Here is a 26,754-nt window from a genome sequence, read left to right as displayed (position 1 = left end):
GCATTCCTACAACTTATGACTTAAAAAGTATATAGGGTACGGCACTAATGAACCTATCTACAGAAAAGAAACAAACTCACGGACTTGGAGAACAGACTTACGGTTGCCAAGGGAGAGGGGGAGGAAGTGGGATGGACTGGGATTTGGGGGTTAGTAGGTGCAAACTCTTGCATTTGGAGTGGATAAGCAATGAGATCCTACTGTGCATCTAGCACAGGGAACTATATCTAACCACTTGTGCTGGAACATGATGGAGGATAATGTGAGAAAAAGAATGCGTGCATATATATATATATGTATGATATATGTATGACTTGGTCACTTTGCTATACAGCAGAAACTGACATAACTTTGTAAATCAACTATAATAGAAAAAATAAAAATCTTATAAAAAAGTATATAGGGTATCCAATTAAAAAATGAATTCATCACCTCCCTGAACCTGAACTTATAATTTTAAAATTAATTTCTGAATTGTTTATTTTGCTTATTTAGAAACACGTATTTTCTAAATAACTTCCTGGCCCTTTGGGGGGAGCATTCTGTTTTGGCCTAGCATGGTCTTACTTTAGAGGAAGAAAATTAGAGAGCCGCTAGGGATTAGTATTCCATTCAGCAAAATAGAATTTTACTAGTACTAGGATTTGTGCCTGAGCAATCCCAAAGCCTCAGAAACCTAAACAGATTCCCCCAGTAGCATGTTTTGCCTCTCTTGCCTTGTCGATCACTGTTTTGTGTACACGGCACAAGCCTGGCAGCCCAGTAACTAGCACAGTAAAAAGTGAAGGCAGAAGTTCAACCCACCTTTCAACCTCTCAGCATCCTGAGAAGTTATGGCCACACCCACCTCTATTGACTCAAGCTGGAAAAGGGAAAACCAGCAAGCTAAAATAAGACTAAAAACAACAGGAAGGGGGCAATCTAGAATTAATGTTCAAGTAACTCCGCCTGCTAGCCAGCAGAAGCAGGCCAAGGGAACAGCCTCTTTGAAAGGACTAAACTCAAACCAAACTTCTACATATGTAAATTGGTGCCACCCCTCCCAGTTTCCAACAGCAAAGTGCCAGAACTTCTCTGAGAGAGATTGTTCACATGGAGAGTTTAACTGTCAGAAGAGAAAGCTCTCAGGAACCTCCTGGGAGGGGTTGGTTGTAGTGGGATTCATGCGTTTTCAAGAAGTTCAGTTTCTGGATGTTATTTGGTGATAGAATGCCAACTAGAAAGTCGCCCTCTATGACAGTCTGTGAAAGTGTCTAGTTCATGGACAGAACGGTATTGATTTATGAGTGTGTTAAAAAGTGTAACTTTAGCCCTTCTGAAAATCATCCTGGTAAAACAGGATTTCTAGTTCTCTCCTCCCCAATTAATGACAAGTGTGTAACTTCATAAATGTTGGCTATTTAGCTCTAGGCTAGAAGCTGTGGGAGACATAGACCAGTTCACAAAGAGCTTAACCTCACACTGAGAAAAACCACAGGACATGATTTGCACAGGAAACGATTAGAGAACAAATCAAAACATCTTTCTGTCCACACTGAATGTATCACTCTAATTTGTTTAAACTACATGATCGCTGGTCGTAGGACTTCTCACTGGGAGATATAAGGGAAGCAAACTCATCAAATTTTGATTAACATGAATGCAAAATGTAAAGACAAAAAGATGTTCATGGGAGGAACCAGCCTGCTCCGTCTTAACCACAGAATCATCAACTAAAGTGCAAATGACCATGGCTCTTCCTTCTTCCCTATTCTAGGCAAGATTTAATGCTCACCCCTTTCTCCCTAAAACAGGAGTTAGCAAACTAAGGTCTACACGCCAATTTCAGCCTGCTACCCGTTGATATAGCCTGCAGACTAAACATGGCTTTTACCTATTAAAATAGTTGAAAAAAAAAATCAAAGAAGTGGCACATGGAAATTATAGGACATTCAAATTTCTGAGTCCAAAAATAAAGCTTTATTGGAACCCAGCCGTGAAAATTCATTTCGATATTATCTATGGCTGCTTCCACACTGAAAACAGTAAAGTTCAATAGCTGCAACAAAGGCCATATGCCCTGCAAAGCCTACATTTACTATCAGGGATTTTGCAAGCAAAGTTTACCAACCCTGGGCTGGGTCTAAAATTACTGATTGTGGGGAGGAGGGTTCTCTTTTATAAAATTTAATTAAAAAGTTAAAATATCTTCTAAGCCCCAATTTTAATTCAAGCAGATTTTTAAAAAGATTCCCTCTTTCTCCATGGGTTATAAGTAAGAGTTATTGCATTAAAAGTATAAAACATTAACGAACTAGATTTTTTTTTCTTTCGCCAAGATTTGCTTATTATAATCCTCAGAATCCAAGACTCAAGTCATGAGTCCAGTATCTCACTACTTCTATGACCTTGAATAAGTCATTTACTATCACCATGATACTGGAGTGAGACATGGAATATAAAAGTCCTTTGTAATTACAAAGGATCATAGGGAAGTCCACCATTAGTATAGGGTAATAATCTTTAGATTTTTATACTGTAAGTAAAAGCCCACACGTAAAAGATAATGACGATCATTACCACAAATAGATGACACAGTAGAGAGAATTACTAAAAGGAATATGGGAATTGATTATATATCAAGAATCTCTTGGAGTTCCCGTCGTGGCTCAGTGGTTAAGGAATCTGACTAGGAACCATGAGGTTGCGGGTTCGATCCCTGGCCTTGCTCAGTGGGTTAAGGCTCCGGCGTTGCCATGAGCTGTGGTGTCAGGTCACAGATGCGGCTTGGATCTGGCATTGCTGTGGCTCTGGCGTAGGCCGGTGGCTACAGCTCTGATTAGACCCCTAGCCTGGGAACCTCCATATGCCGCGGGAGCGGCCCTAGGAAAAAGACAAGAAAAGAAAAGAATCTCTTGGATTTCCCATTGTGGCGGAGCAGTAACGAACCCAACTAGTACCCATAAGGAATCGAGTTCAATCCCTGGCCTATCTCAGTGGGTTAAGGATCTGGTCTTGCTGTGAGCTGTGGTGTAATTCGCTGATGTGGCGCAGATCTGTGTGTTACTATGGCTATAGTGTAAGCCCGCAGCTATAACTCCAATTCTACCCCTAGCCTTCCATATGCTGTGGGTGTGGCCCTAAAAAAAAAAAAGAAAAGAAAAAGAATCTCTTACCACAATGAAAAAATTCAAATATGTCTGGAACTATCTATGACAGTTAAATATAGACTATCATTGCCTATTACATAACTTATTAGACTAAATTCACTCCAACTTACCTCACTCATCAAGTTAATCTACCTTACCGTAGTTTAAATAAAAATCTCCCATTACTTACTCTACCAAATGCCTTTCAAATTCTAAGACCCAAATCTAAAATGCCAAGTTCTCCATATTTCACTTTTTTAAAACATATTTCCTTTCAGACCGACTGGTAGCTTCTTCATCTCTGCCTTCCCCACACTGCTTCAAAGGGCATGGAGAGCTACACAACAAGAGGAAATCTTAATTACTCTGAATGCCTTCAGGGCACAAACAGGTTGAAAATAAATCATGACCCCTTCTGTTGCTACTGCCTTCATCCTTTGCTGGCTTGTAAACCTCAACCCTTTCTTAACCTTGACCTTTCCTCTTAACCTAGTAAGACTCTTCCTTCTATGTTTGAAATTTACTTTTAGTCATGATCCCACTACCTGATTTCCCTTCCACAACTTAATTACATAGTAAATGGAAATTCCCCCCTAACTCTTCCTTCCCCCAAGATATTTCCTTTGTGAAAAGAGGTTGGCCAGAATTTAAAAATTCACCAATAGTTATTTACTAGCAAACATAGGATGGTGCAAGCCCCGTAAACTCCTCACAGTACCATGCCAGTAAACACACTACTGAAAGGAAAGAGAGTATCATGCTAAGCCTTGGAGTCAGACAGATCTGAGCCCCAGTCTACCACTGACCAGTTATGTTCACTTGAACTAACTTCTTAATCTTAGACTCCTTATCTCACCTTTCTAGATCTCCATCTCTCAGGTGAAAATGAGGATAATTATATCTCCCTCATAAGTTTATTGTCTGAGAAATTAATTAGACAATGTATGTATAGCACTTATGAGAGCTAGCTTGTAGTAAATGCTCAACTAAAGGAAGACAAATATACTAAGAAGTGATCAATGAAAACCAGAGGTACAAACTAAGAACACTAGTCCAATGAAGAAAGGGGTCCTTTCTCTCATTACTGTAAATGAACTATGACTCATTCAACAGAAACTAATGCCTAGTCCAATGCCCAACAAAGTTAAATTAAAAAGTTGAATTATTAAGCATGCACTGTAAAAGTTCTTCATTTGGGCTCTCTACCAGGGAAAAATATTAGAGAATGGTTTTTCAGAGATTGAGTGGTAAAAACAAAATAATAAAATCTAAGAATTTAATTGGATTAAAAAAAATCTTTTGAAGTTTATCAGTAAAACCATCACAGGAAAAATCAAATGCCCTCAAATAAAAAACAAGAAACTTTGGGGAGATGGGGGATGGGGAGGATGGTCCTCTCTTATAGTAATTTGGTTTATGATGACATAGGATCTCAAATCTAGCCAATAGAAAGCCTGTAAATCACAGACATCGAAACAAGGTAGCCCTTTGTTGTCACTCTAAAGAGAATTAGGAAGATATATGCCTTCCTTAGTAGACTGTGTTACCCAAATGGTTAAAAAATATTGTTTTCCTTCAGGCAACCTAGAATTCTTTTGAGACATTAGGGTGAAAAAGGAGTCAGTTGTTTAGTCTTCGTTCTTTTTCAGGGAGGCTTATACATGAATGAGAGTTATAGAAGGTGCAAAGCAAAGGTGACAAGGCAGCTGGAAAAATGAGAAAACAAATGTTGTCTCCTCTAAAGTTTAAGCCAGGAAACGCTCTTATTCCAATTATTAGAGTTCTCATACTAGAGAAGGGAATAAGGAAATTGCCTTATGGTGGCCTTGAATCAAGGTTTACTTTCAAGACCCCAACTTTTGGGGAAAGGAGAGATAAAAATGAAAAGAAGATTCTGATGATATACTCCTTTTTGGTTTGCTTGTTTTGATCCCACTCTTGCAAAGCATAGGTATGTTGCTAGAAAGAAATGGAAACAGTACTCAATTAAGGTCTTGAGCTAGAAGTGATCTCAAAAATCATCTGTTCTACCGGTGGAGGCCCATGGCAAATAAACAGAGTTAAATCAAGAAATTTGATTTCCTCATTCTTATTTCAATCCTCTAAAAAATGCTCTTAATTTCATCCTCTGAAATGAAGGATAAGAAGTCACATTACCATTCTCAACATGACACTTCAGAAATTTTCAGAAAATAAAAACCAATCAAATGTTACATAGTCAATTCTCATTATTCATGGTAGCACTAAAGTTTCCGTAAACCAGGAATTAGCAAATATCAAAAAATTGCTTCGAGCAGAAATATGGAGTTAGCTTCCTCAAAGCCTCTGGTCACATTTTTGTCTAGTGATCAAGGCTTTACCTTGTTTTATTTGTGTTTACTTATTTAACAGATATTGTTTTTTTTTGTTTTTTTGTCTTTTTGTTGTTGTTGTTGCTATTTCTTGGGCCGCTCCCGCGGCATATGGAGGTTCCCAGGCTAGGGGTCCAATCGGAGCTGTAGCCACCGGCCTACGCCAGAGCCACAGCAACGCGGGATCCGAGCCGCGTCTGCAACCTACACCACAGCTCACGGCAACGCCGGATTGTTAACCCACTGAGCAAGGGCAGGGACCGAACCCGCAACCTCATGGTTCCTAGTCGGATTCGTTAACCACTGCTCCATGACGGGAACTCCTATTTAACAGATATTGTTAATTCATTAACACTGAATTCATATACAACAGCCCTGCAACTCATGCCTCATCTAATAAACTCTGCCATAACGCAATCACAGCCTTTTTGTATTAAGAAACAATATGTAGCACTTCAGTGCTACACTTGTAGACCATTTAAAAAGGTACATCAGCAACAAAAGGCACAAAAACATGAAAAACATGAGGAGTTACTTATTTACAATATAAAAGCTAGAACAAAAAGGCAAAGCATAAATCTTCTTTGACCTCAACTGGGAACATGCACATCAGGCAACTCTGTACATGTCTGCAAATAATCGCAAAAGCACTGCAATTATAGATTTTGGATTATTAAATGCATTTTAGTCAGTAGGTTAATTTGCAAATACAGATTCCATGAATGAGGGTCAAATCTATTATTATGAATGACTCAGTCTTACATTTATTTCTCCTGCTCAATGATAGCTACAGTACTGCTAGTTTAAATTCACAATAAATTTGCCTCCTATAATATTACCATTTCTAAAATATTCATACTTATTTATATTTTTTACCTGGGGAATTTTTAATGCACACATCAGACAATACTGTTTTTTTCCCTTGTAATATCAACATTCAATGAAGAGATATGAATAAAGCAATTATGTAATCTACATATTAAAAGATACTAGTTCCTGAGCCAGGGATGGAATCCAAGCCACAGCTGTCACCTATGCTGCAGCTGCAGCAACGCTGGATCCTTTAACCCTCTCCTCCTCCAAAGCGACCCAAGATGCTCTACAGTCAGGTTCTTAACCCACTGCACCACAGTGGAACTCCTCAGATGATTTAAATTTTTTTTTTTCTTTTTATGGCTGTGCTTGCAGCATGTGGAAACTCCCCGAGCTAGGGGTCATACTGGAGCTAGAGCTGCCAGCCTATACCACAACCAAGCAAAGCAGGATTCGAGCCACATCTGCAACCTACACTGCAGCTTGTGGCAATGCCAGATCTTTAACCCACCGAGTAAGGCCAGGTATTGAATCCATATCCTCATGACACTATTAGGTTCTTAACCCACTGAGCCACAAGGGGAACTCCCAGATGGTTTTTTTTAATTGAAGTATAATTGATCTACAATGTTTCAGATGTACAGCAAAGTGACTCAGTTATACCGATGCTTCTATTCTTTTTCAGATTATCTTCTGTTATAGATTATTATACGATATTGACTAGAGTTCCCTTGTGGCACAGCAGGTTAAGGATGCAGCATTGTTACTGCAGTTGCTTGGGTTGTGGCTATGGTGCAGATTCTATTTCTGGCCCAGGAACTTGCACATGCTGTGGGCACAGAAAAACAAAAACAAAAACAAGATATTGACTATAGTTCCCTGTGCTATTTTATATATAGTAGTTTGTATCTGTTAACCTCAGATTCCTAGTTTATCCATCCCACTTCTGCTGCAGATGATTTTAATTTCGCTCATTTATTTTGTACATCTTTAAAAAGTTTCTCCAGAAAAACTTTGATTCACAATGAAGAAAATCTTCCTCATCCTCCCCCCTTCTTTCTTCTCATTCCCTATATCATATTTTCTCACTTTATCTTTCTTCTGTTTTTACATCTTTATTTCTAGAAGCAGCCACTCACATCATGTATGAATTTCCTACACTAGCTTTGTCTTAGACTAAAGCTTCCCTCCAGAGTCTGTGTCAGCATTTATTGAGTGGCTACAAGGTTGAAATAGTAGTTACTAAAGAAGACTAGGGATGAGAGGGGAGAGAGAGGTGGTAATTGATAAAGGCTTGTTCAGCAAGAGATCAGAGGGAGCCATCCCAGAAAGCACAGAAGTGTGTGTAGCCATAGATGCAAACTGTTGCATTTGGAGTAGATAAGCAGTGAGATCCTGCTGTATAGCACAGTGAACTATATCTAGTCACTTATGATGCAACATGATGGAGGATAACATGAGAAAAAGAATGTATATATATATATGTGTGTGTGTGACTTGGTCACTTTGCTGTACAGTAGAAATTGACAGAACACTGCAAACCAACTATACTGGGAAAAAAATCATTAAAAAAAAAGAAGTGTACGTAGAAAGGCTAAAACCTTGAGATGGGAAGTGAGGTTGGGTTCCCTTGAAACTGTAAGCAGAAGAGTCAGATCATGACAGCCTTCAGAGCTCTACTTTTGCTGTTCTCTTTTATGAGATGCAAGGTCATCTGTTAGCAGTTAAGCAGGGAAGATTTGGGGTTAAGGTCCCAGGAGAGTGGTGAAGATATGAAATAATAGACATGAGAGGAATAAGCAAGATATCTATTCAAGATCAAGTGAGGAGTTCCCGTCGTGGCTCAGCAGTTAATGAACCTGACTAGTAACCATGATGTTGCAGGTTCGATCCCCGGCTTTGCTCAGTGGGTTAAGGATACGGCATTTCCGGGAGCTGTGGTGTAGGTTGCAGACGAGGCTTGGATCTTGCGTTGCTGTGGCTGTGGTGTAGGCCTGGGAACCTTCATGTGCCATGTGTATGGCTCTAAAAAGACAAATAGAAAAAAAAAGATCAAGTGAAAAAAGCACTGACCATCGCAGAGGACCCAGCTGCAACTGGAAACCATCATTCTGGCTATCTTTGTGAACAGTTAAGCAGTGGTCTCCAACCAGGTTAGCAAGGATGAGCAGATGGTTAATTTCATCCCCATCCCCCACTGTCTTGGGTATTAGCAGCTGAATTTTGCTTCTTTCTATCCCTAATCGACTTGAACTCCATGTCGAATCACTTGTAATGCTCAGGAGCCAGTATCCTCAACCACCTCCCCCCGTCTTTCTGTTGGACCCTGTGTCAGTCAGAATGATGAGAATACTATATTAGATTGGACCTTATGAAATTTGTTTTTATATATGACACGAATGGTTAGATATCAAGGGGTGTAATAAGACGTTGCAGGAAAGTATTTACTGGTTTTGGAATGCCAAAAGATTTTTTTTTCTACCCTTGCTTTGGGTGCTCTGAATGGGCTGAGAGTCTCAAGAGTATTCGGGGCCCAGTTAACAGCTATTACTAGGGTCCCTCTATCTGGAGGCTTCATCCTGAAGGAAAGAAAGTTCTCAAGCCTCATTAGAGCACTAGCAAAAAGCCTACTCCAACATTTCATATTTTGTATTAATTTTTTTCCTGGATAGGCACAAGCCAAGTTGTCAAGGAAACAAACAAAATTCAAAACAAGATGATGGGAGAAGGGGCTTTGGGAGAATTGGGTTAGAAAAAAAGGAAGAAAAACCACACAATGACGTCTTGATTAGAAATGACAAACATAGCAATTGTTTTAATTGGAATTAAAGGCAAAACATGAAAACAGATGTTTTCTCATTTCAGACCCAGAACTTCATTCTTCAATCCTTTGTAAGTTCCCTATCCATCCCTTTAAAAGTTTCATTTTATCCTCTCATCAGGGCCTATGTAAATATGTAAAAGTATCCTGAGTTAACTGAAACAACCTTCTTCGTGGAAGTTCTAGAAATGAGGAGACACTTGGGGGGCAAAACTCTAATCAACTCCCTAAAAGAAAGATTAGTAGGCATATGGTATAAACCGAAGAAATGTCAAAATTCTGCAGATATTAGCTAAATTACCCTGTGGCGGCAATTGACAGGTACTAGTTTTTAAGCAAGAACCAGATAATTATATTTTTAAAAAATCATACTATTAACAGCAATCACTTTCAAAATATTAACAGTGACATCATTATCAACATCTTTTGGTTAAGTCCCTTTGGATACATAATTTGAAATAACTATCTCAAACTCCTTGTGAGCTTTGTTTCTTCTAACCAGGTAACCAAAGTTTGGAAGGTAGTCATGCTCAAGGTCCACCAGCTAGTAATACCTGTGATTAGAGCCTCAGTCAACTGACTGTGAAGCCAGTGTCTATTCCTGTGCCATTACACAAAGACCCACTGGGCATCACTGTGTTGATAAATGCCCCTAAAACATACAATGGGTCTTCTGAACAATGACGTCACATTTAAGAGGAAGAGAGCCCAGCAGATATACAAAGATAGAGACATTTCTCCCTTCTTGATATTTCATGAACAAAATCTAACTAAAGTATCTGCAGAAAATTACAACTAGCAAACTCACGGGAACCCAAGTTCTAAAGAAGAAAGCCTCCTGGAAGTTCCTGCTGTGGCATCATGAGTTAGGGATCTGTCATTGTCTCTGCTGTGGCTCAGATTCAATCCCTGACCTGGAAACCTCTATATGATGCAGGGGCAGCAAAAAGAGAAGGAAGGAAGGAAGGGAGAAAGAAAAGCAGCAGTGAGCACTAGAAGAGGAGAAACCCTAGCGTTAGCTGTCAGGGAACTAATGAGAGACATAGCCTGTCAAATTTTCATGCAAGCAAACAGCATCACAAATGCTTTCAAAGGTCAAGTTGCAGGGAGTGAGGTAATGCTGTTTGGGGAATGAAATAAACATTACTTAGATTTTGTTCTGGGGAGGTTTTTTTCCTTGTTTTTGTAGTTTTTGTTTTTGTTTCCCTTTTTTTCTTTTTCTTTGTGTCTCAGGTTTGAATTCCTACACTTTTAAATCAAAATTGTTTTCACCACCCTGATTTTGCCCAGTCTCTGTGAAAAATATTTTGTAGGCTTCTCTCAGTCCTGCAGATTTTCTCAAGCGCCTTCTGCTGGGGCAGATACTATTTTCATACAACGCTGGAGATTTTGAGTGTGGAAAATGACGTTGGAATTGATTTGGCAGAACCAAGGGGGCAGAGGAGGTAAGGGAGGGGAAAAGAAGGGTCTCCAGTTCAAAATGACCTTAATTCCCAACCAGTAACACTGTACACGTTAAGCATTTTCATAGACAGTTTAGACCGTTTTACAAGATTTTTTTTTCCCTCTCTTTCAGAATGTGCTTTCAACAGTCGTACTGTTTTCAAATGAACTGAAAGGAGTACTGTGTCCAGAAGGGACAAGGATGGGCCATAGCATATGACTGGAGAGATACAAAAGGTTCTTTATTTAAATGTATGTTTGTCCTGGCAGATTTGGAAACCTACCTGTACATAATCCACACTTCGTCCCAGAGCTCTGAAGGCCGTGTACATGACTTCTCTTTTTCCACCCCATTTTTGCATGATGCAAATACTTTTGTTGGACAAGACCAGTTGGGTGACATGTTGGGAGCTTTCTTTATGTGACTCATCCGTCTCACCAGGGCCCTTTTCGTGGAAGTTGTTCTTCCAGATATAAGTGGCTGAATTGTCCCTGCCCATGACTTCACTGAAGATGTCCATCATGTAAAGGTCATCTTCCGAGTTCCCATCTATGACCATGACCACTTTAATTCCAGGGTAGGTTAGCCTTTTCACAGATTGCAAACACTTTCGCAAGTAGTCTGGATCTTCTTGATAGGCCGCGATGCAAAGAGCGACAGTTTTGTTCAATTTAATGGGGGTTTCTAGAGATTTTTTCATTTTCCGGTGCTCCAAAAAGGCAAACAAGCTTTGGATGATGAGGTGTGATGCTAAAAAGGCACCATATAGCCCAAAAGAGAAATAGTAATTATCTGTTTGGATAAATTGGTAGCCAACGATATAAGCAGCGGTAATTCCAAGGAGGAGAGAAACTCCAAAAAGTGTGGTTCCAATTATTCTCAGGATACATAGAAACCTCTCACAATGCATCTGTAAAGTAATCACACGACACACTCGGTTAATCACTCTTGTCCCATACTTGTCATACTCACAGTATCACAGGGAGAGCACTGGACTAGAAGCATTCCAGTAGCTCTAACCCTGAGCTTCTCACTTAAATAGCTGTGTGAGCTTCTGCACCTCGGTTGGTTCATATGCAAAAGAGAGATAAATAAGGACCCATTTTTTCCCCCTTTTTTTTTTCATCTTTTTGTCTCTTTAGGGCTGCCCCACGGCATATGGAGGTTCCCAGGCTAGGGGTTCAAATGGAGCTGTGGCCACCAGCCTATGCCACAGCCACAGCAATGTGAGATTTGAGCCGTATCTGTGACCTACACCACAGCTCATGGCAACGCCAGATCCTTAACCCACTGCGTGAGGCCAGGGATCAAACCCAAGTCCTCATGGATGCTAGTCAGGTTCTTTAAAGGCTGAGCCAAGACAAGAACTTCAAGGGTGCCCTTTGGACACACTTCTGAAGACTCAAGAATCAAATGAGATGGTGCAACAGTATCACTGAAAAGCATAAGGCATCAAACAAATACACACGTGCATTCTTTTTAGTGTGTTAGATCATGTCTAAGGATGTACTCTATATACGTGATCATGGCTAAGCATAGAATCTAAATTTTTTGGTGAGCAATGCACTGGGTTTTTTTGCACCAGAACCCCAATGCCAGTGAAAAATCTGCAGGTTTTGCTAAATTTCTTAGGTGTAATTTTATCTCATCTCCAATGCAAATCCCTCACCTCACACCTTTCCCATGCAGCTAGCTGAGATCGAACATAAGGACACATAGATTCTACTCCTCTAGCTCTTCCATCAGTGAGCTGTGGGACCTTGAGCCAGTCACATTTCCCTCTCTGGGCTGCAGTTTTAAAAATCTGTTAAATGAGGGTGTGTAGACTCAATTGTTTCCTAAGTCTCTGTTGCCATTAAAACTTCTTTGTACATAAATATTCTACACAAACATGTATCAAAGCCCTTGAAATGCTCAACTGCATTCCTTTGCTCATCTGGCCGTCTCCCTCATTCACCACCAGTAACAGCAGCCAGGAAGAACCTGGTGACCACCAGGAAGAACCTGGTGACCAGGAACTTTATTGGAACACAGTAAGGACACAATAGATGCTTGCAGAAATAAATCATAATTAAAGATGAGGGAGTTCTTGTTGTGGCTCAGTGGAAATGAATCTGACTAGTATCTTGCGAGGATGTGGGTTCGATCTCTGGCCTTGCTCAATGGGTTAAGGATCTGGCGATGCCATGAAGTGTGATGTAGGTTGCAGACACGGCTTGGATCCCGCGTTGCTGTGGCTGGGACTTACTTCAGCAGCTACAGCTCCGATTCGACCCCTAGCCTGAGAATTTCTATATACCATGGATGTGGCCCTAAAAAGAAAAAAAAATTTAAGGATGAAATAGCATCATGCTTAATTTCAACAGGTAAGTTTTCCATTGTCTTAAGAGCTTAACATATTAAACATAAAACATATTTCAGTTCTTAACAATGGCCAGTTCTGTACTCCTCCATACAGTTCGTGAATCCCCTAAAAATATTTTAAACTAAGTATAGGAGGATCATAATTTTTCTGTTTCCCAAAGTATCTCCAAATGTGAGCACAGTAGAGGTGCCTTGGTAGAGCTTTTAATTTTGTTTTCTTTTCGGTTTCCTGGATCCAATTCCAACATGTGCAGGGCAGAGGATTTCCTACCCATGCCACAAACAATTCTCTGGACACCTACTGGGTGTCCTAGAATTAAATCAAATTTTGACATCATATACCTGACAGCGTCAGGTTAAGAGTTCAGTCCTAAAACACTGTCCCCTACTCCCCCCTCCACACACATAATTTTCAGATGCCAGTTGCAAGCCCAGGTTGTTATCTGTAATTCTGACACACTGGTTAAAAATGGGAGGTTCGAAAGATCCCCTCCTGTATTCAATAAATTTGCTAGAATGGCTCACAGGGCCAAGGAACATGTCTACTCCCAAGATTACTGGTTTGTTATCAAAGAATGTTACTCAGGAACAGCCAGACGAAACAGATGCAGATGCAAAGGGCAAGGAATGGTGGAAGAGCATGAGTTGCATGCTCTCTCCGAGGGCAACTACTCTCCCCATTAACTCCACATGGTCCTTAATCCTTAAGCTCTTTGAACCCTCTCCTTGGGGCTTTTTATGGAGACTCATTACCGAGACACAATTGTTGTATCATTGACCATTGGCAGTTGAACTCCATCTCCAGCCTGTCTGGAAATGGAAGTTGGCAGGGAAACGGAAGTTCCAACCCTCCAATCGCATGGTTGGCTCCACTGACAACCAGTCTCAACTTGAGGTGTGTTCTAAAAGCCACCTCATGAACACAATGAAAGACATCCCTAAACTTATAGGAGATTCTAAGGGTTTTGAGAGCCAAAGACCAAACACATATTTCTTATTATAATTAATCACAAAGTCACAGTTTTTCTGCTCTAAAGTTTTTTTCCTTCCCCGTCTAAGAATGAACTCTAATAAGGAACATAATTGGTAGAGTGGCAGTCTCCCCATCTTCATTCATATCAACTTGAGGGGATTTGTCACATTTACATGTAATTAATACTTAACCTTTACCTTAAATTCAACTAGCTTTTGAAAATGATGTAAACATTTTTTTTTCCCTTTTTAGGGCCACACCTGTGGCATATGGAGGTTCCCAGGCTAGGGGTTGAATCGGAGCTATAATCACCAGCCTACTTGACAGCCACAGCCATGAGGGATCCAAATGCAACCTACACCACAGTTCATGACAATGCGGGATCCTTAACCCACTGAGCGAGGCCAGGGATGGAACCTACGTCCTCATGGATACTAGTCGGATTCGTTTCTGCTGACCCATGATGGGAGCTCCAGTACATGTATTTCGTGTATTTTAAACGGTAACTTGAGCTAAGCAATTATCTCTGCAAAATCTCTTGCTGGACGTTTTTATTTTTCTATTCCACAGGAAGACTTAAAATTGAATGTTCACTGGACACCTATTAATATCTTGGTTGTTATTACAGCCATGTCTGCAGCATACAGAAGTTCCCAGGGCTGGGGAGCAAACCTTCACCACAGGAGTGACCTGAGCCACAGCAGTGACAGCGTCCGATCCTTAACCTGATGAGCCACCAGGGAACTCTTCTCTCCACAGTCTTGATGTATATATCAACAGGTCCTTGGGGATTGCAAAACCCAAAAACGGAGGGAAATTTATGCTTAAACTCCTACATGGAAGGCAGCCAGCCACCAATGCAACCCATCAGGATACCTGCCCTGGATTCTTAAGTTAACAAGAAATATATATATATTTTTTGGCTTTTTAGGGCCTCACCCATGGCATATAGAAATTCTCAGGCTAGGGGTTGAATCAGAGCCACAGCTGCTAGCTTACACTACAGCCACAGCAACACAGGATCTGAGCCACATCTGCGACCTATATACCACAGCTCAGGCAACGCCAGATCCTTAACCCACTGAGTGAGGCCAGGGATGGAACCTGCGTCCTCATGGATACTAGGCAGGTTCATTAACTGCTAAGCCAGGAAGGGAACTCCCAAGAAGTAATTTCTGAGTTTGTGTTTGTGTGCCCATTATGCATTTGGGGTTTAGTTTATCTAACTCACAATCTAATCAATGCAATGCAGGCTGGACACCAGGACTTTAGGTTGTGGATATTATTTTCCTTGTTAAATGCAGATGATAGTACTTGTCAATGACTCTTGACAGGACCATAGGGAGGAACAAAATCAAATTGTTTCCAAAAGTATTTTAAAAAACCAGAAACATAATACAGTTGAAAGTATTAGCTAACATAGAAGCTAAAACAAACAAGCAAACAAAAAACAAACGTGTGTTCCACTTCTAGCACTTTATGGGACACAGTAGTGTGTATGTGTCATGTGAGCATCAAAACATGACACAAATGACAAGGTCAAGGTGCTGGATAGTAGTGATATACTGAGTTTTCAGTGAAAGGCAAGAAACAACAACATCCCTTGTTAATTAAAATTGCTGACCGGATGCTGTGAACTCCCAAATTGTACATAAACCAATTCCTAAAGCTGCTGGGAGCACCAGACTTGGAGCTTGTCCTTTCCAAGACATGAGTCATTCTCACAGGAGTGAAAAATTTCAAGGGGACTAAAGCACTCTGCCTGGGAGAAGCTTAAAAGTGTGTTTCAAATCACCATAGCCAGCAAAAGAAGGGCCTGCCATTCCTTTCCATTATTCACATTTTCCTTGCTTTTATCAGCATATGTGGACACAGAGGGTGCTTGCACAGCATCTGCTGGCCGCTGCTGAAGTGGGAACACCCTCTTACATCATAAGAGTCTACAGAAGGTCCTTCTGAAGCCTGGGAAAAATTGCTAGGAAACTGTAGCTGTAGAAGTTTTCTAATTCTGCGAGGTATTGCACTGTTGCTTAGCACGACACATGCAGCATCTCAGCACAGGCCAAAGGGTAAGGTACATGCAGAACCAGCTTTACTGAGGGACTGGATTGATCTTGGGGACTGACACACAGGATAGGTTTCTTTATAATTTCAGAGATATGGGCGCCATATGTGTGAGAACTTCTGAGACAATCCCCAATTCAGCTACTCTTCTTCATGAGCAAACTCTCCTTGTTCACTGTTAAACTGGAGGAAAATATGTTTTGTTTCATCCCAGACCCTAAGCACTTACTACTAGATAGAATGATGATTTAGAAGTCTGCCTTCCATAAGTATTTAAAACATAAAACTTAGGTTTTTTGCCCATTGATTTTTAAGTTGCTATTGACCCTGATGCCATTTATTCACTAAGTTCTAGTCTTCACAGACTTCTGGGCCAAACCAAGAGTTAAAATAGCTCGGTGCATCAGAATGTAAACTCCACAAAGTCAGTAGATTATATATGACAAATAAATAGCATCTTTTGTGTCTGGCTAATAACACATAATGTGTAAGGAAAGATAAGAAAAGAACTTTGAGGAGTTCCCATCATGGTGTGGTGGAAACGAATCCGACTAGGAACCATGAGGTTGTGGGTTCAATCCCTGGCCTTGTTCAGTGGGTTACAGATCCTGTAGCTCAGATTGGACCCCTAGCCTAGGAATCTTCATATGCCATGGGTGCGGCCCTAAAAAGCAAAAAAAAAAAAACAAAAAACAAAAAAAAACTTTGAAGGAAGACTATTTTCCTGCTGTTACAGAAAAATGGATATGATATACAGATACAACACTAGCCATTACTCAGAGATTTCTGGGCTCACATACATTCCATGTGAGTACAGCTGAAAGGGACCTGAAGTGGTGTTGTCTCTAAGGGATCCGACTGGTGGTTCCATCTACACAACGGTGGTGCTGCTCTTAATGCCAACAGCCAAAATCCTGTTGAACAACTAAAAAGGCACTTCACTTTCCACTAGTTCTACCAGTAGAACAGATAGAAGCCTTGCTCTTAGCTTGTGTCTCCAAAACGGGATTCAGGTCGTTGGGCATCAGAGCCTTTTCCTCCCCCTTGTCCCTCCTGTATTAATCAGAGAGCAAATGTTGGGCATGAGAGAGAATTACAGCTGCTCTCCCAGCCCTGGTGCAGTGGTAAGAACTGAGTTCCCACAGCCTTCGTGAAGGGGTCCTTCTGTTGGGATCTGGGAGAAGCTCAAGTGAACGCAAATGAGTCAGGTCAGCCTCTGGGACAGGCTGTAGACACGGGCCACAGGAGACATCTTTGGAGAGGCCTTTGCTTACGACTCCTTCTAAAAGCACTCTCCACCCTGCCTTCTCTTGACTCCCTGTCACTCTGTCTCCACTCACTCTGCTTGATTTCCTAAGCAGCACTAAGTACCTTCTATGGCTATAGGGGCTTGTGTGTCTCAATCAGTTGTCCATTCTTGTACCAAATGACGGGGCCTGGCACATAGTAGGTATTTACCTTTTAAATAAGTGAATATATGCCTGTGGACTCAAGTAATCAATGCAGAGTGACAGAGCACAGGTCCCTCCCCTCTTTGCTGCAGGGGCAGTGACTTTATGCTGAACCCGTAAGGGTATTCCTCAAGAAGCAGGGTTTTTTTTTCCTTTTTTCTTTTTTTTAAACAAACCAGTTCCATAATTTCCTGCCCAGCTATCTAAAGGTAATAGTTGTGAGAGCATCATACCAGCTCTAGAAATCTTTGCATATCAAAGTTAGAAAGAACAAATGGTTCCCCACAGTGGTTCCTGAAAATGTCAGTTGCAATCAGAGGTCAAGGTTGGGACATGAGGGGTAATGAGATGAACTTTTTTCAATTTAAACTCTAGTAGTCTTTCAATATTTATTGTCTATTAATCACACACTGCTTTGTGGTTTGAGAACTAATGACTTGTGAGTGTGTGTGTGTGTGTGTGTGTGTGTGTGTGTGCGCACACCCACATATATTGGTCTCAGGAACCAGTCCGAATTGGGAAAGAATCTTGACTATAGTCTCTTTAAATGGTTGAGCCACTTTGAACAAGTTGTATACTATTTGCCTTCTTTGGTTTTTTCAGCTATAAAATTGAGCTAATTATATTGACTTCCCCTAATTATGAGATTAAAAGATGGAACTCATTTGAATACCTAAAAGGAAATTATCAACAATTAGAGCTCAGTGATGTTAGCTCTCTGCCAGTTACCATCCTGCCAGTAACCACCTAATCAGCCCGACTTTGCTTCCCCTCAATCTGTCATTCATTATTTAACAAGGGATAATTCTGGCATAGCGGAAAGAATAGCAGGGCAGGGAAGCAGTGGGTTCAAGCTCAAGCTATGTTTCCCATTAGCTCTCTGACTTCAGACAAATCACTTAAGTGTTCTATGAATGAGCATGTGTCCTTGGACAATTAATATCTCTGAACTTTAGGAGGAGGATTGAGACTTTATTCATTTTATTATTTCTACCACGCATAGCTGGGGTCTAGAAGAAGGACCGATGTGGGTCACACTCTGGGCAGGCTCCTCATCATAGTCACCTGAAGAAGGAGGAGTACAAAAAGCAAATTCCTTTTGGTATCTACTCTCTGAGCTTCATTTTGTCTGTGTCTCCATGCCTGTCTACAAAGTGGGAATGATACCTTCTTGCAGGCTCACCATAAGTAGGTAAGGAATCTGTCTGTCTGTCTATCTATCTATCTAATCTATCTATCTACTTACCTATCTATCTGTATCTTTGCTTTTTAAGGCCACACCTGCAACATATGCAAGTTCCCAAGCCAGGGGTCAAATAGTAGCTGCAGCTGCTGGCCTATGACACAGCCACAGCAACTCCAGATCCAAGCCTTGTCTGAGACTTTCACCATAGCTGAAGGCAATGCCAGATCCTTAACCCCTTGAGCAGGGCCAGGGATCGAACCTGCATCCTCATGGATACTAGTTGGGTTCTTTACTGCTGAGCCACAACAGGAACTCCAAGGAATACATATATTAATTTCCGCTTCAATGGACATTAATGGCTTCAGTGTCTTAAGAGAAAGGAATAGTAGCTTAAGTTATAAAGAGCATTTGTACTTCCTATTTCTGCAAGGCATTGGATTTTTGACTAGTATGACACACGACCTCTCAGTACAGGCCAAAGTGTTAGAAGACATATTTTGAGTCAGCTGTACTGAAGGAATAAATTGATCTATTGATCTACTAATCACACAAGATGTGTGCCATTAGAGTCCAAGATCTAATAAAGATCAAGTCAGTGTCCTTTTACTTATAGCCAATATTTAAACCCACAAAGACACAAAGGACAATAAGAGATATGTTTTAAATGTTGGTTTAGTGAATGCATTGCTCTAGATCACACCTGATAAGTGGCAGAAATATTAGAAAATAGGATTTTTTTTAATCCCTAAACAGGTATTGTTTTGGAGGAGGGATTCTAGGGCTCAGATCATATGTAGAATGAGTAGAATTAGGAATAATAACTTAGGCAGGTGACATATGCAAGGTATAAGGAGACTGCTTCTTCATAATAAGATACATCCATTCTACTTGTGGCTATTTGCCTGCTAACAGTGGATTAGAAAGCACGGTGAACAAAGGGTCCAAAAGCGTTGGTTCACAAAAACTGATGTACATCCAAACACCAGGAAATCTGTACAAATTACTGATGCGTGGTTCCTACAACGCTCTGAGTTATTTGCGATGGAGTGCTACAAGAGTATCAGGCTTAAACTCTTCTTAAGCTATTCTAATTACAACAAATTTCCACAATTACTGGGATGAAGTCTAACAAAACATTCATGATCTGGTTTGCATGGTTGCAGAGTCCTTACGTGTATTACCTCTGCTACCATCCTCAACTGGAAATCCAAGCAGAAGTACCCAAATGAAGACTCCCAGTGGGTTTCACTTTGGAGCACCTGACCCTCCTCTTCTCTCTTTCTGACCTTCTCTACCTCTCTGGCTTGAAGGTGGCCTTTTTCTTTCCAGTCCCACAGCAATTGTTCTAGCAGAGACCCTGAAGTGAAGTTTGCAGGGTTGGGTATTATGCCTTTCACTCAAAGACCTCGAAACTGGAGCTCTGTCAGGATGCAGAGCCTCCGGGTTCAGATTTCTCTTCCCTTGCACCATCAATATTGATCAGTGACTTCCTAAAATGCCCAAGTGCCTTATCAGTTCCAGAAGTTGCTATCCTAAACTTCATCCTAAAGTTCACTGCACCAAAGGGGGGAATTACGGAAAGACTGGGCGTGACATCAGAGTTTTACATGTTCCCCCATTAGCTTTGGGGCACTGTCTCTATAGGTCATGTCCTGGGTGGCCATAGGAACCACAAGGCCAGGTTTCTTCATGAAATCTTTCTTGATCTCTCTCCATCAGATGGGATTTCTCCTCAATTTGAGCCTTCAGAAAACTTGACTAATCCAGCTGCAGCACAGCCCAGCATAGTCTAGGCTCAAGGGTATTAGAAAGCGAAGAAATCTTGGGTTACATTCCATCCACTCTCCTTATTCACACTGTGACTTTGAGTAGGTTGCTTATCCTTTCTGAGACAAGGTTCTTTTTTTTTTTTTCCACAGTTTTCCTTGTTGAGGGGGGTGGGGTACTACACATGGTGCATGTCCGGTATGCACCTCAGTGCCTGGGACATATTAGACATGTGATAAATAATACCAATTCTTTTACTTTTTTATGGGCCAAATTACATTTTGCCTTATCCTATGGTCAAAGACTTCCTGGAGTTCCCACTGTGGCACAGTGGGTTAGGAATCTGACTGCAGCAGCTCAGGTAGCTGCGGAAGCCACAGCTTTGGCTCAGATTTGATCCCTGGCACAGCAACTTCCATATGCCATGGGTACAGCCATTAGACAGACAAACACACACCTCTTGGATATGCTTTTTGTATGATGAATTCCACTAAGAAATGCACTACATCTTCATTTTTTAAATAAATTGCAGTACAGACCTAGGCATTTAGGAGACATTCATTTATAAATATCCTATTTATTTAAATTAAAGAAATATTGACGAGTGTAACCTTGTTGGGTTGATTTTGACATATCAGTGATACCTTTCTAGATTGAGGGCAATGCAGTATATATATGAATCCCACAGATGACACTCAAGTATTATTGAAAAATTTAAGGTATATACAGTGGGATGATACTTAGATTGCTGCTACAGAGGAAAGAACTGAAACCAAGTTGGGGTGATAGTAATGATATTTCTGCAGGGAGCTGTCCCCCCTTTCAGCTGTCATACCAGCCTCTTAGAGAACAAAGCTTCTGTCCTTACAGCCTCTTAGGGAACAAAGCATGGGCATGCAAGGACAAAGAGAAAAGTGACAGGGGGCTAGGCTCTAATTCTCCAGTTACCTTAACTCATAGCTCCCACATTATATAAAAGTCAAGAAGTTAGTAACAGGCTACTCATTCTTAGATTAAAAATGTAACTGTGTAATAGAGCTTTGCCAAAGGGGATCGCCACATTGTTCTATAGATAAGGCCTTTCCCCACAGCGCCACTAATAGAAAATAAATGAATCGGTGAAAGGTATGAGTTTAAAAATTCACGAAATATTGCTTCAAAAAAATCTTAGCTGAGAAGGAAACCCTGTGTGAAAAAATATATATGAAATCCAAAAGCATGGAACTTTTCCACGGACTTAACCGTAATGATTAGCTTCAATATAACCTACTTTCTAGTAAGACTCTTACCCATTTGTTGCACAATTCTTGTTTTCCAGGAAGGTAGCTGACTAAATATCATCTTTGTTTCATTGAGCATGACACTCATATTTGATGCTAGTCACCGACTTAAGACCTTGAATTTTTATAAGCACCATAGCTTTTGTTTGGAAAGTAACGATTCAGTTCTAGGTACGATACAAGCAACTCCAGTAATTTACATTTGTCAGTACTTGCACATTATGTTTTTCTATTGACCCAACTCAGGTATTACATGAGAAAAAGAAAGCAGTAAAAATGCTATCCTTATTAGAATGCTGTAATCTAGACTTGTCAGTACCTAGAATTCTAAATTATTTGTCCCAATATTCCTTCATGCATAATACGCATAGTAAAATAGGTACTTTAAAGAGTTTAAAACTATTGCATAGAATAGCCGAAAATACTAGGAAGACCTTTGGTGGAATACGATAAGTATTAAAAACAACCAACCCCCCAAATCAGTATCTCAGCTGGCTCAGTAAACTTATCTAACCTCTAGAAAAATGCACTGAAAACGAATTTAATGAATGGTCCACTTGCACGTATTGGAATGAAAGGAAAAAAAGTTTAGAATTTAAGAGTTCTTTACAACCCTATTCTGTAAAACTTTAAATTGTATTTACAAATAGCTTGATGGGCATAACTATTTGTTCTAGCCAATTCCATAAAAATACACAGTTTAATTTTAAGCCTTTCATTATTGGCATGTTTGTGTGCTGATCTTTACACTACATTGTTAAAAATGACCTTTTAAAAAGATCATAATCCTGTTTTAAACCTCCAAAAGTACATTATCACATGCCTTCACTCAAAAGAAACCTGCCCTGCCGGAGAAACCTTGAAATCTACAATGAGCAGTTAAGTTGTTCTCCTCTGTCGCCTCCCTTTTCCACCAAAGCTCAGCTACCAGCTTCCTTGGTTTTAAGGCTGAGCTGAAAGTTTATATATACTAAAGCCTCCAGTTGGGAAAGCCCTCGGTGGCCAATCAGGACTCCCCGATCTATTGCGTCACTACTCCCCCCTGGGTGTGACGTCAAAGGCAATCCCAGGCCAACCACGTGGGTTGGAGGCGTGTACGGGAGACACCCAGCAGCAAGGGTCCCCAAGGGCGTGGAACCCGGCAGGGTGGAGCCAACAGAGCTCCTACACCCACCTTCTGGGATCAGGGCTGTAGCAGCTCGCTAGAGCCAGAGGCGCGTGAGGTCGGTGACTCTCAAGTACTTAGCGCGGGGGTTTGGCGGATGGAGGGAGTGGCCGCGGGAAGCTGGCACCTAAAGCTCTGTAATAGGACCCGGGTCTTGTAAACCCTCCTTCCCAGGCACCGCCTCTCAGCTCCCAGCCCCTCTTTCCAGACTTAATTATCCCTTCAGAGCCATTTCCCCTCGGCTGCGTATCCTTGGCCGGAGGAAAAGCCTCTCGCCTCCCAGTCCTCGCCCTCACACAGACCCTCCTTTCAGACCCGCCCTCCAGTTCACAGGGACCCATTTCGTAGCCCTCGCTCACGCAGGGCGGGAACCACCGTGACGAATTCCGCCCAAGGTGTTGATTATCCATCCCAACCTAGCCTCTGGCTCGCCTCCCGCAGTCACCCTGGCTCCTGCAGCGCCCCCCCAACACACACATCCCCATTCCCCGCAGGGCGCTTGGGACGGCACCCCCAAATCCCCCGCCACTGATGCCCGGCTCTGCAGCTGCAGAAAAGAGGCGCCAGCGTGCTCGGTGCCACGTCGGAATTGGCTCCTGGGACGCTGCAGCTGCCTGCGCGACCTCGTGGTCCCCACGCACGCCCTGCCCCCGGGCGGCCCGCGAGCCGCGGAGGAGCCAAGAGCAGGGATGCGCGCCCTCCCTCCCGCTCGGGTCTCCAAGGGCAGGGACCCCTGGCCACAGTAAGGCTTCCCGAGCTGGGCTGAGCCGGGACAGACCCAGCTGACACTTTAATGGGGTGCAAGGAGTGCAAAGAAGGGGAGGCCAGGGAAAGAAGAGGAGTGGCGGAGCGAGGCCGGTAGCTGCAAGGAGGTGGCGAAGGACCCTCCTTCCCTAGGGCCGGAGTTGGGACCCCGGATCGCCTTAACCCTTTGCATTCCAAGTAAGAAAGGGGCTTCCCAAAGAGAAGGAAAACTCTCTAGGCTGTCCAGGGTTTTCCTCCCCACTCTGTGTATGGGGGGGGGGGAGAATAATGATGGGATTGGAAGGGGTAAGGGGGCGGCTGTGTGGAATGCATTTTCTTTTCACAGTGGAAATTCTTGTCTCCCAACGCGTGAGCCTCTCTGCAGCTCCGGAAGATGTGGGATGGAAAAGTACATCCCGGGCCGGGCAGCCTTTCCCAGGCAAAGAAGTTACCTGTGTTCCCAGAAAGGCAACGGATTTCTGGCGAGCGCGCAGGGCTGGGAGAAGACAGCGGCTATGTTGCTAAGGCTGACAGCGATGTGAAATGTCGTCTGGTTTTCAGGGTGATGGAAATTTTCAGACCTCAAACTTTTCTGTCGAAAGCTGACTTAACTGTTTTTAACACTTATGTGAATAATGTCCTCCCTGTCCCTGGCCTGTTCGAGGACCCTCAGCGTTCACCGAATCGCGCCAGTGCAACGTACCTTGTTCAGTTCTTGGTCATAAAGTTGTCCTCAGCCTGTCTGTGTGGTCCCGGAGGGTCGGTGGCGGGCAGTTTCCAAAACTGAGGTAATAGGAGATCAGATGAATTTGAGGCGACCGGCCAAAAAAAATAAAAAATTTAAAAACAACATTTAAAATGAATAGGGGAATCTTAAATCTTTAGGTTCCCCCCAATTAAAAAAAAAAATCACTGGTATGTTTTCTTAATATTTCCGTTGCACTTCAATCTTCTAACTCTTAAAAGAAAATTTTGTCTGTGCTTTAAAAATAAATGAACTTTATTTTTTGCTCTTGTTCCCCTCTTCTAATATCGGAAAGTCTTTTTTGTATTTAAAAAAAAAAAAAAAAGCAGAAGAAAGAGGGGGAAAAAAAAGGCCTGGTGAAAACTCAGCAGAACCCAGGAAGCGTAGAATCGAGAGAAAGTCTTTGGCTGGGGCTGGTTCAAGTCCCTGGTTCAATGGGCTGCTGGAAGCCAGGACTGGGTAATTCTTTCCAGACGTCTTGACTTCTCCTTCCTCGCGGTTGTTGCCTTTCTGCCTCCTCTAACTTAAGGGGGTCTTAATAAGTGAGCTGGTGGGTGTTTTAATAGGGCGGAGGAGGGAGTGGGGGGTGAGGGGAGTGGAGAAGGGAGGTGCGGACTGGGGAACCCGGAGGGGAGGGAACTGGGAGCGCGGGCGGCCGGGCGGGCGGGAGGCGGGGAGGGGGAGAGGGAGAGAGAAATTGGCCATTCAAAGCTCTCTCTGAGCTAGAGGCCGCTTCTGAACTCCAATGAATTCAATTAACTTGATTGCTAACGTGTGCAGAGAAGTGCACGCATGCTGGCCACCACCTGATTACCCCCTTCCTCCCGCGGTGCAGCCGGGAGGCCAAGCTTTGTAGACATCCCTGACTCGTCCGAGTTACAAGGATTCCCTCTTCGCGATGAACTGCCAGTACTATTTAAATAATTTGCTTTAAGACCAAATGGTGCCCTTAGGCTGTGTGTGTGTGTGTGTGTGTGTGTACACCTGGAGCCTCCGAAAAGTCGGCTGAAACAAAAAAAATCAGCAACTGGTCTCTCACTTGTTAACCCTTTCTTCCCGCCAACTCGAAAGTTTTGGAGCTGATGGCACATGTCAAAAGTCCCCTTTACTCAGAAGTTTTTTGCTTAACCTGATCCTCTAACATAAAAATATTCAAATAGCGAGCATTATAAAATATAACAAAATAAAAATCATCCTCTAGAGAACTCCAAAATAGCGCGCTCAAGAAAAGCAATTTCTAAGGGAATGGATTAAGTGGCTTCGGCTTCTTGCGAGCCTTTTAAGAAGATAACGAGTCAAAATACTTGTTGCTTCATGATGGCCCGTTCTCATCTTTCTTCCCTTGTTAGTTTTCTCTGTTCCTTTTTCCCCTTTTTCTTTGGTCCTTGCCAACAAGCCTCCCGATGACTTCAAATGGACAGTAGGTGGCACTGTTTAGGAAAAAATGAAAGAGCTTACAAATTAACTATTTCGGCTTTTGGAGATTCTGCCAAAGTTAGGACGAAAGAAATTTCCTTTCTTTTCTTTTCTTTTCTTTTCTTTTCTTTTCTTTTCTTTTCTTTTCTTTTCTCTTTTTCTTTCCCTTCCAAGCTTCCTCTGAGGTGTGGCCTTCCTTCGAACTCGACTAGGCCTTGAAAACTGGGTTCTTACTCCTTATCATGTATCTTGTACAATAAGAAACAAGTCAAAACAGAAACGTCAGTAAACTGGGAGCGATGCTTTTCAACACGTTGCACAGAAAGCGGTGTTAGGGGCTGCGATTCGAGGTCAAGAATTTTACTGCAATATCAGGCGTCAGCCAACCCAGCCCCCAGGGGCCGACCTGCAAAGTACCATGCATTTCTGTCTCCCCATCGCCCTCCCCCCCACAGCGGTTACACCTCTGGGAAGTATTACCTTGGCCTGATGACTTCACACCGCTCTGGGGAAACCCACTTACTCATTTTCTCCTTGAAGCCTTCAGCCTTTGTTTGAACCCTGCCTTAGGTGGTCAACTCTTGAGAAAATGGCTTAAATTTCAGAGTCTGGTTTCATCCAACTGAATCAGATTCCTGCTTCTTGATTTTCAGTGGTATGACGGTTTTTAAATGCTACGTCATAACTTAAAATATATTACCTAACGTGTGAATTAAACTAAATGTGGACAAGGGTGGAAATGGGGGTATGTCAAGTGCCTAGCTGTGGGACCTCTCAGGGACACTTAACCTCAGCTCTAAATTTCCAGGGATACTGTATGTAATGCAGGATTGCCTTTTTGCTTGGCAGCATTTAACTCTTTCTGTGCTAACAGTTCAAGCAATGAAATTGTTTTGCAAAGCTGGGTGTCTTTATTAAACAAAAACACATGTATTGTCTCCTAGTGCATGTGCATAAAGCAAAAAAATCCCCTGACTATAGATGAGTGTCAAAGCTACACATCCATACATTTCCATCTGTTTCTTCTCACCACCTCCACTCC

The 26,754-nt window shown here is 42.0% G+C and overlaps 1 protein-coding gene and 1 long non-coding RNA gene across 2 annotated transcripts in view; one reads left to right on the top strand and one right to left on the bottom strand.

The window, feature by feature from the left end:
- HAS2 (hyaluronan synthase 2) overlaps positions 1–24,827 on the bottom strand; it is a 30,379-nt gene extending 5,552 nt beyond the window's left edge. The window contains 2 exon segments of the mRNA NM_214053.1: positions 10,841–11,467; positions 24,255–24,827. Of these exon segments, the coding sequence (NP_999218.1) occupies positions 10,841–11,467 (627 nt within the window). The 5' untranslated portion in view covers positions 24,255–24,827.
- Positions 23,454–24,631, top strand: LOC106509979 (uncharacterized). The gene is made up of 2 exons (XR_001308039.3): positions 23,454–23,749; positions 23,898–24,631. It is a non-coding gene; the product is annotated as an uncharacterized LOC106509979 (long non-coding RNA).
- Positions 24,828–26,754: the final 1,927 nt, after the last annotated feature.

Source organism: Sus scrofa, chromosome 4 (assembly GCF_054392235.1).
Source record: "Sus scrofa isolate SSC_HxYL_T2T_F1_AM1 chromosome 4, Sscrofa_HxYL_maternal_Yorkshire_Landrace_v2.0, whole genome shotgun sequence".
NCBI lineage: Eukaryota > Metazoa > Chordata > Mammalia > Artiodactyla > Suidae > Sus > Sus scrofa.
This window is presented reverse-complemented; position numbering and strand designations above follow the sequence as displayed.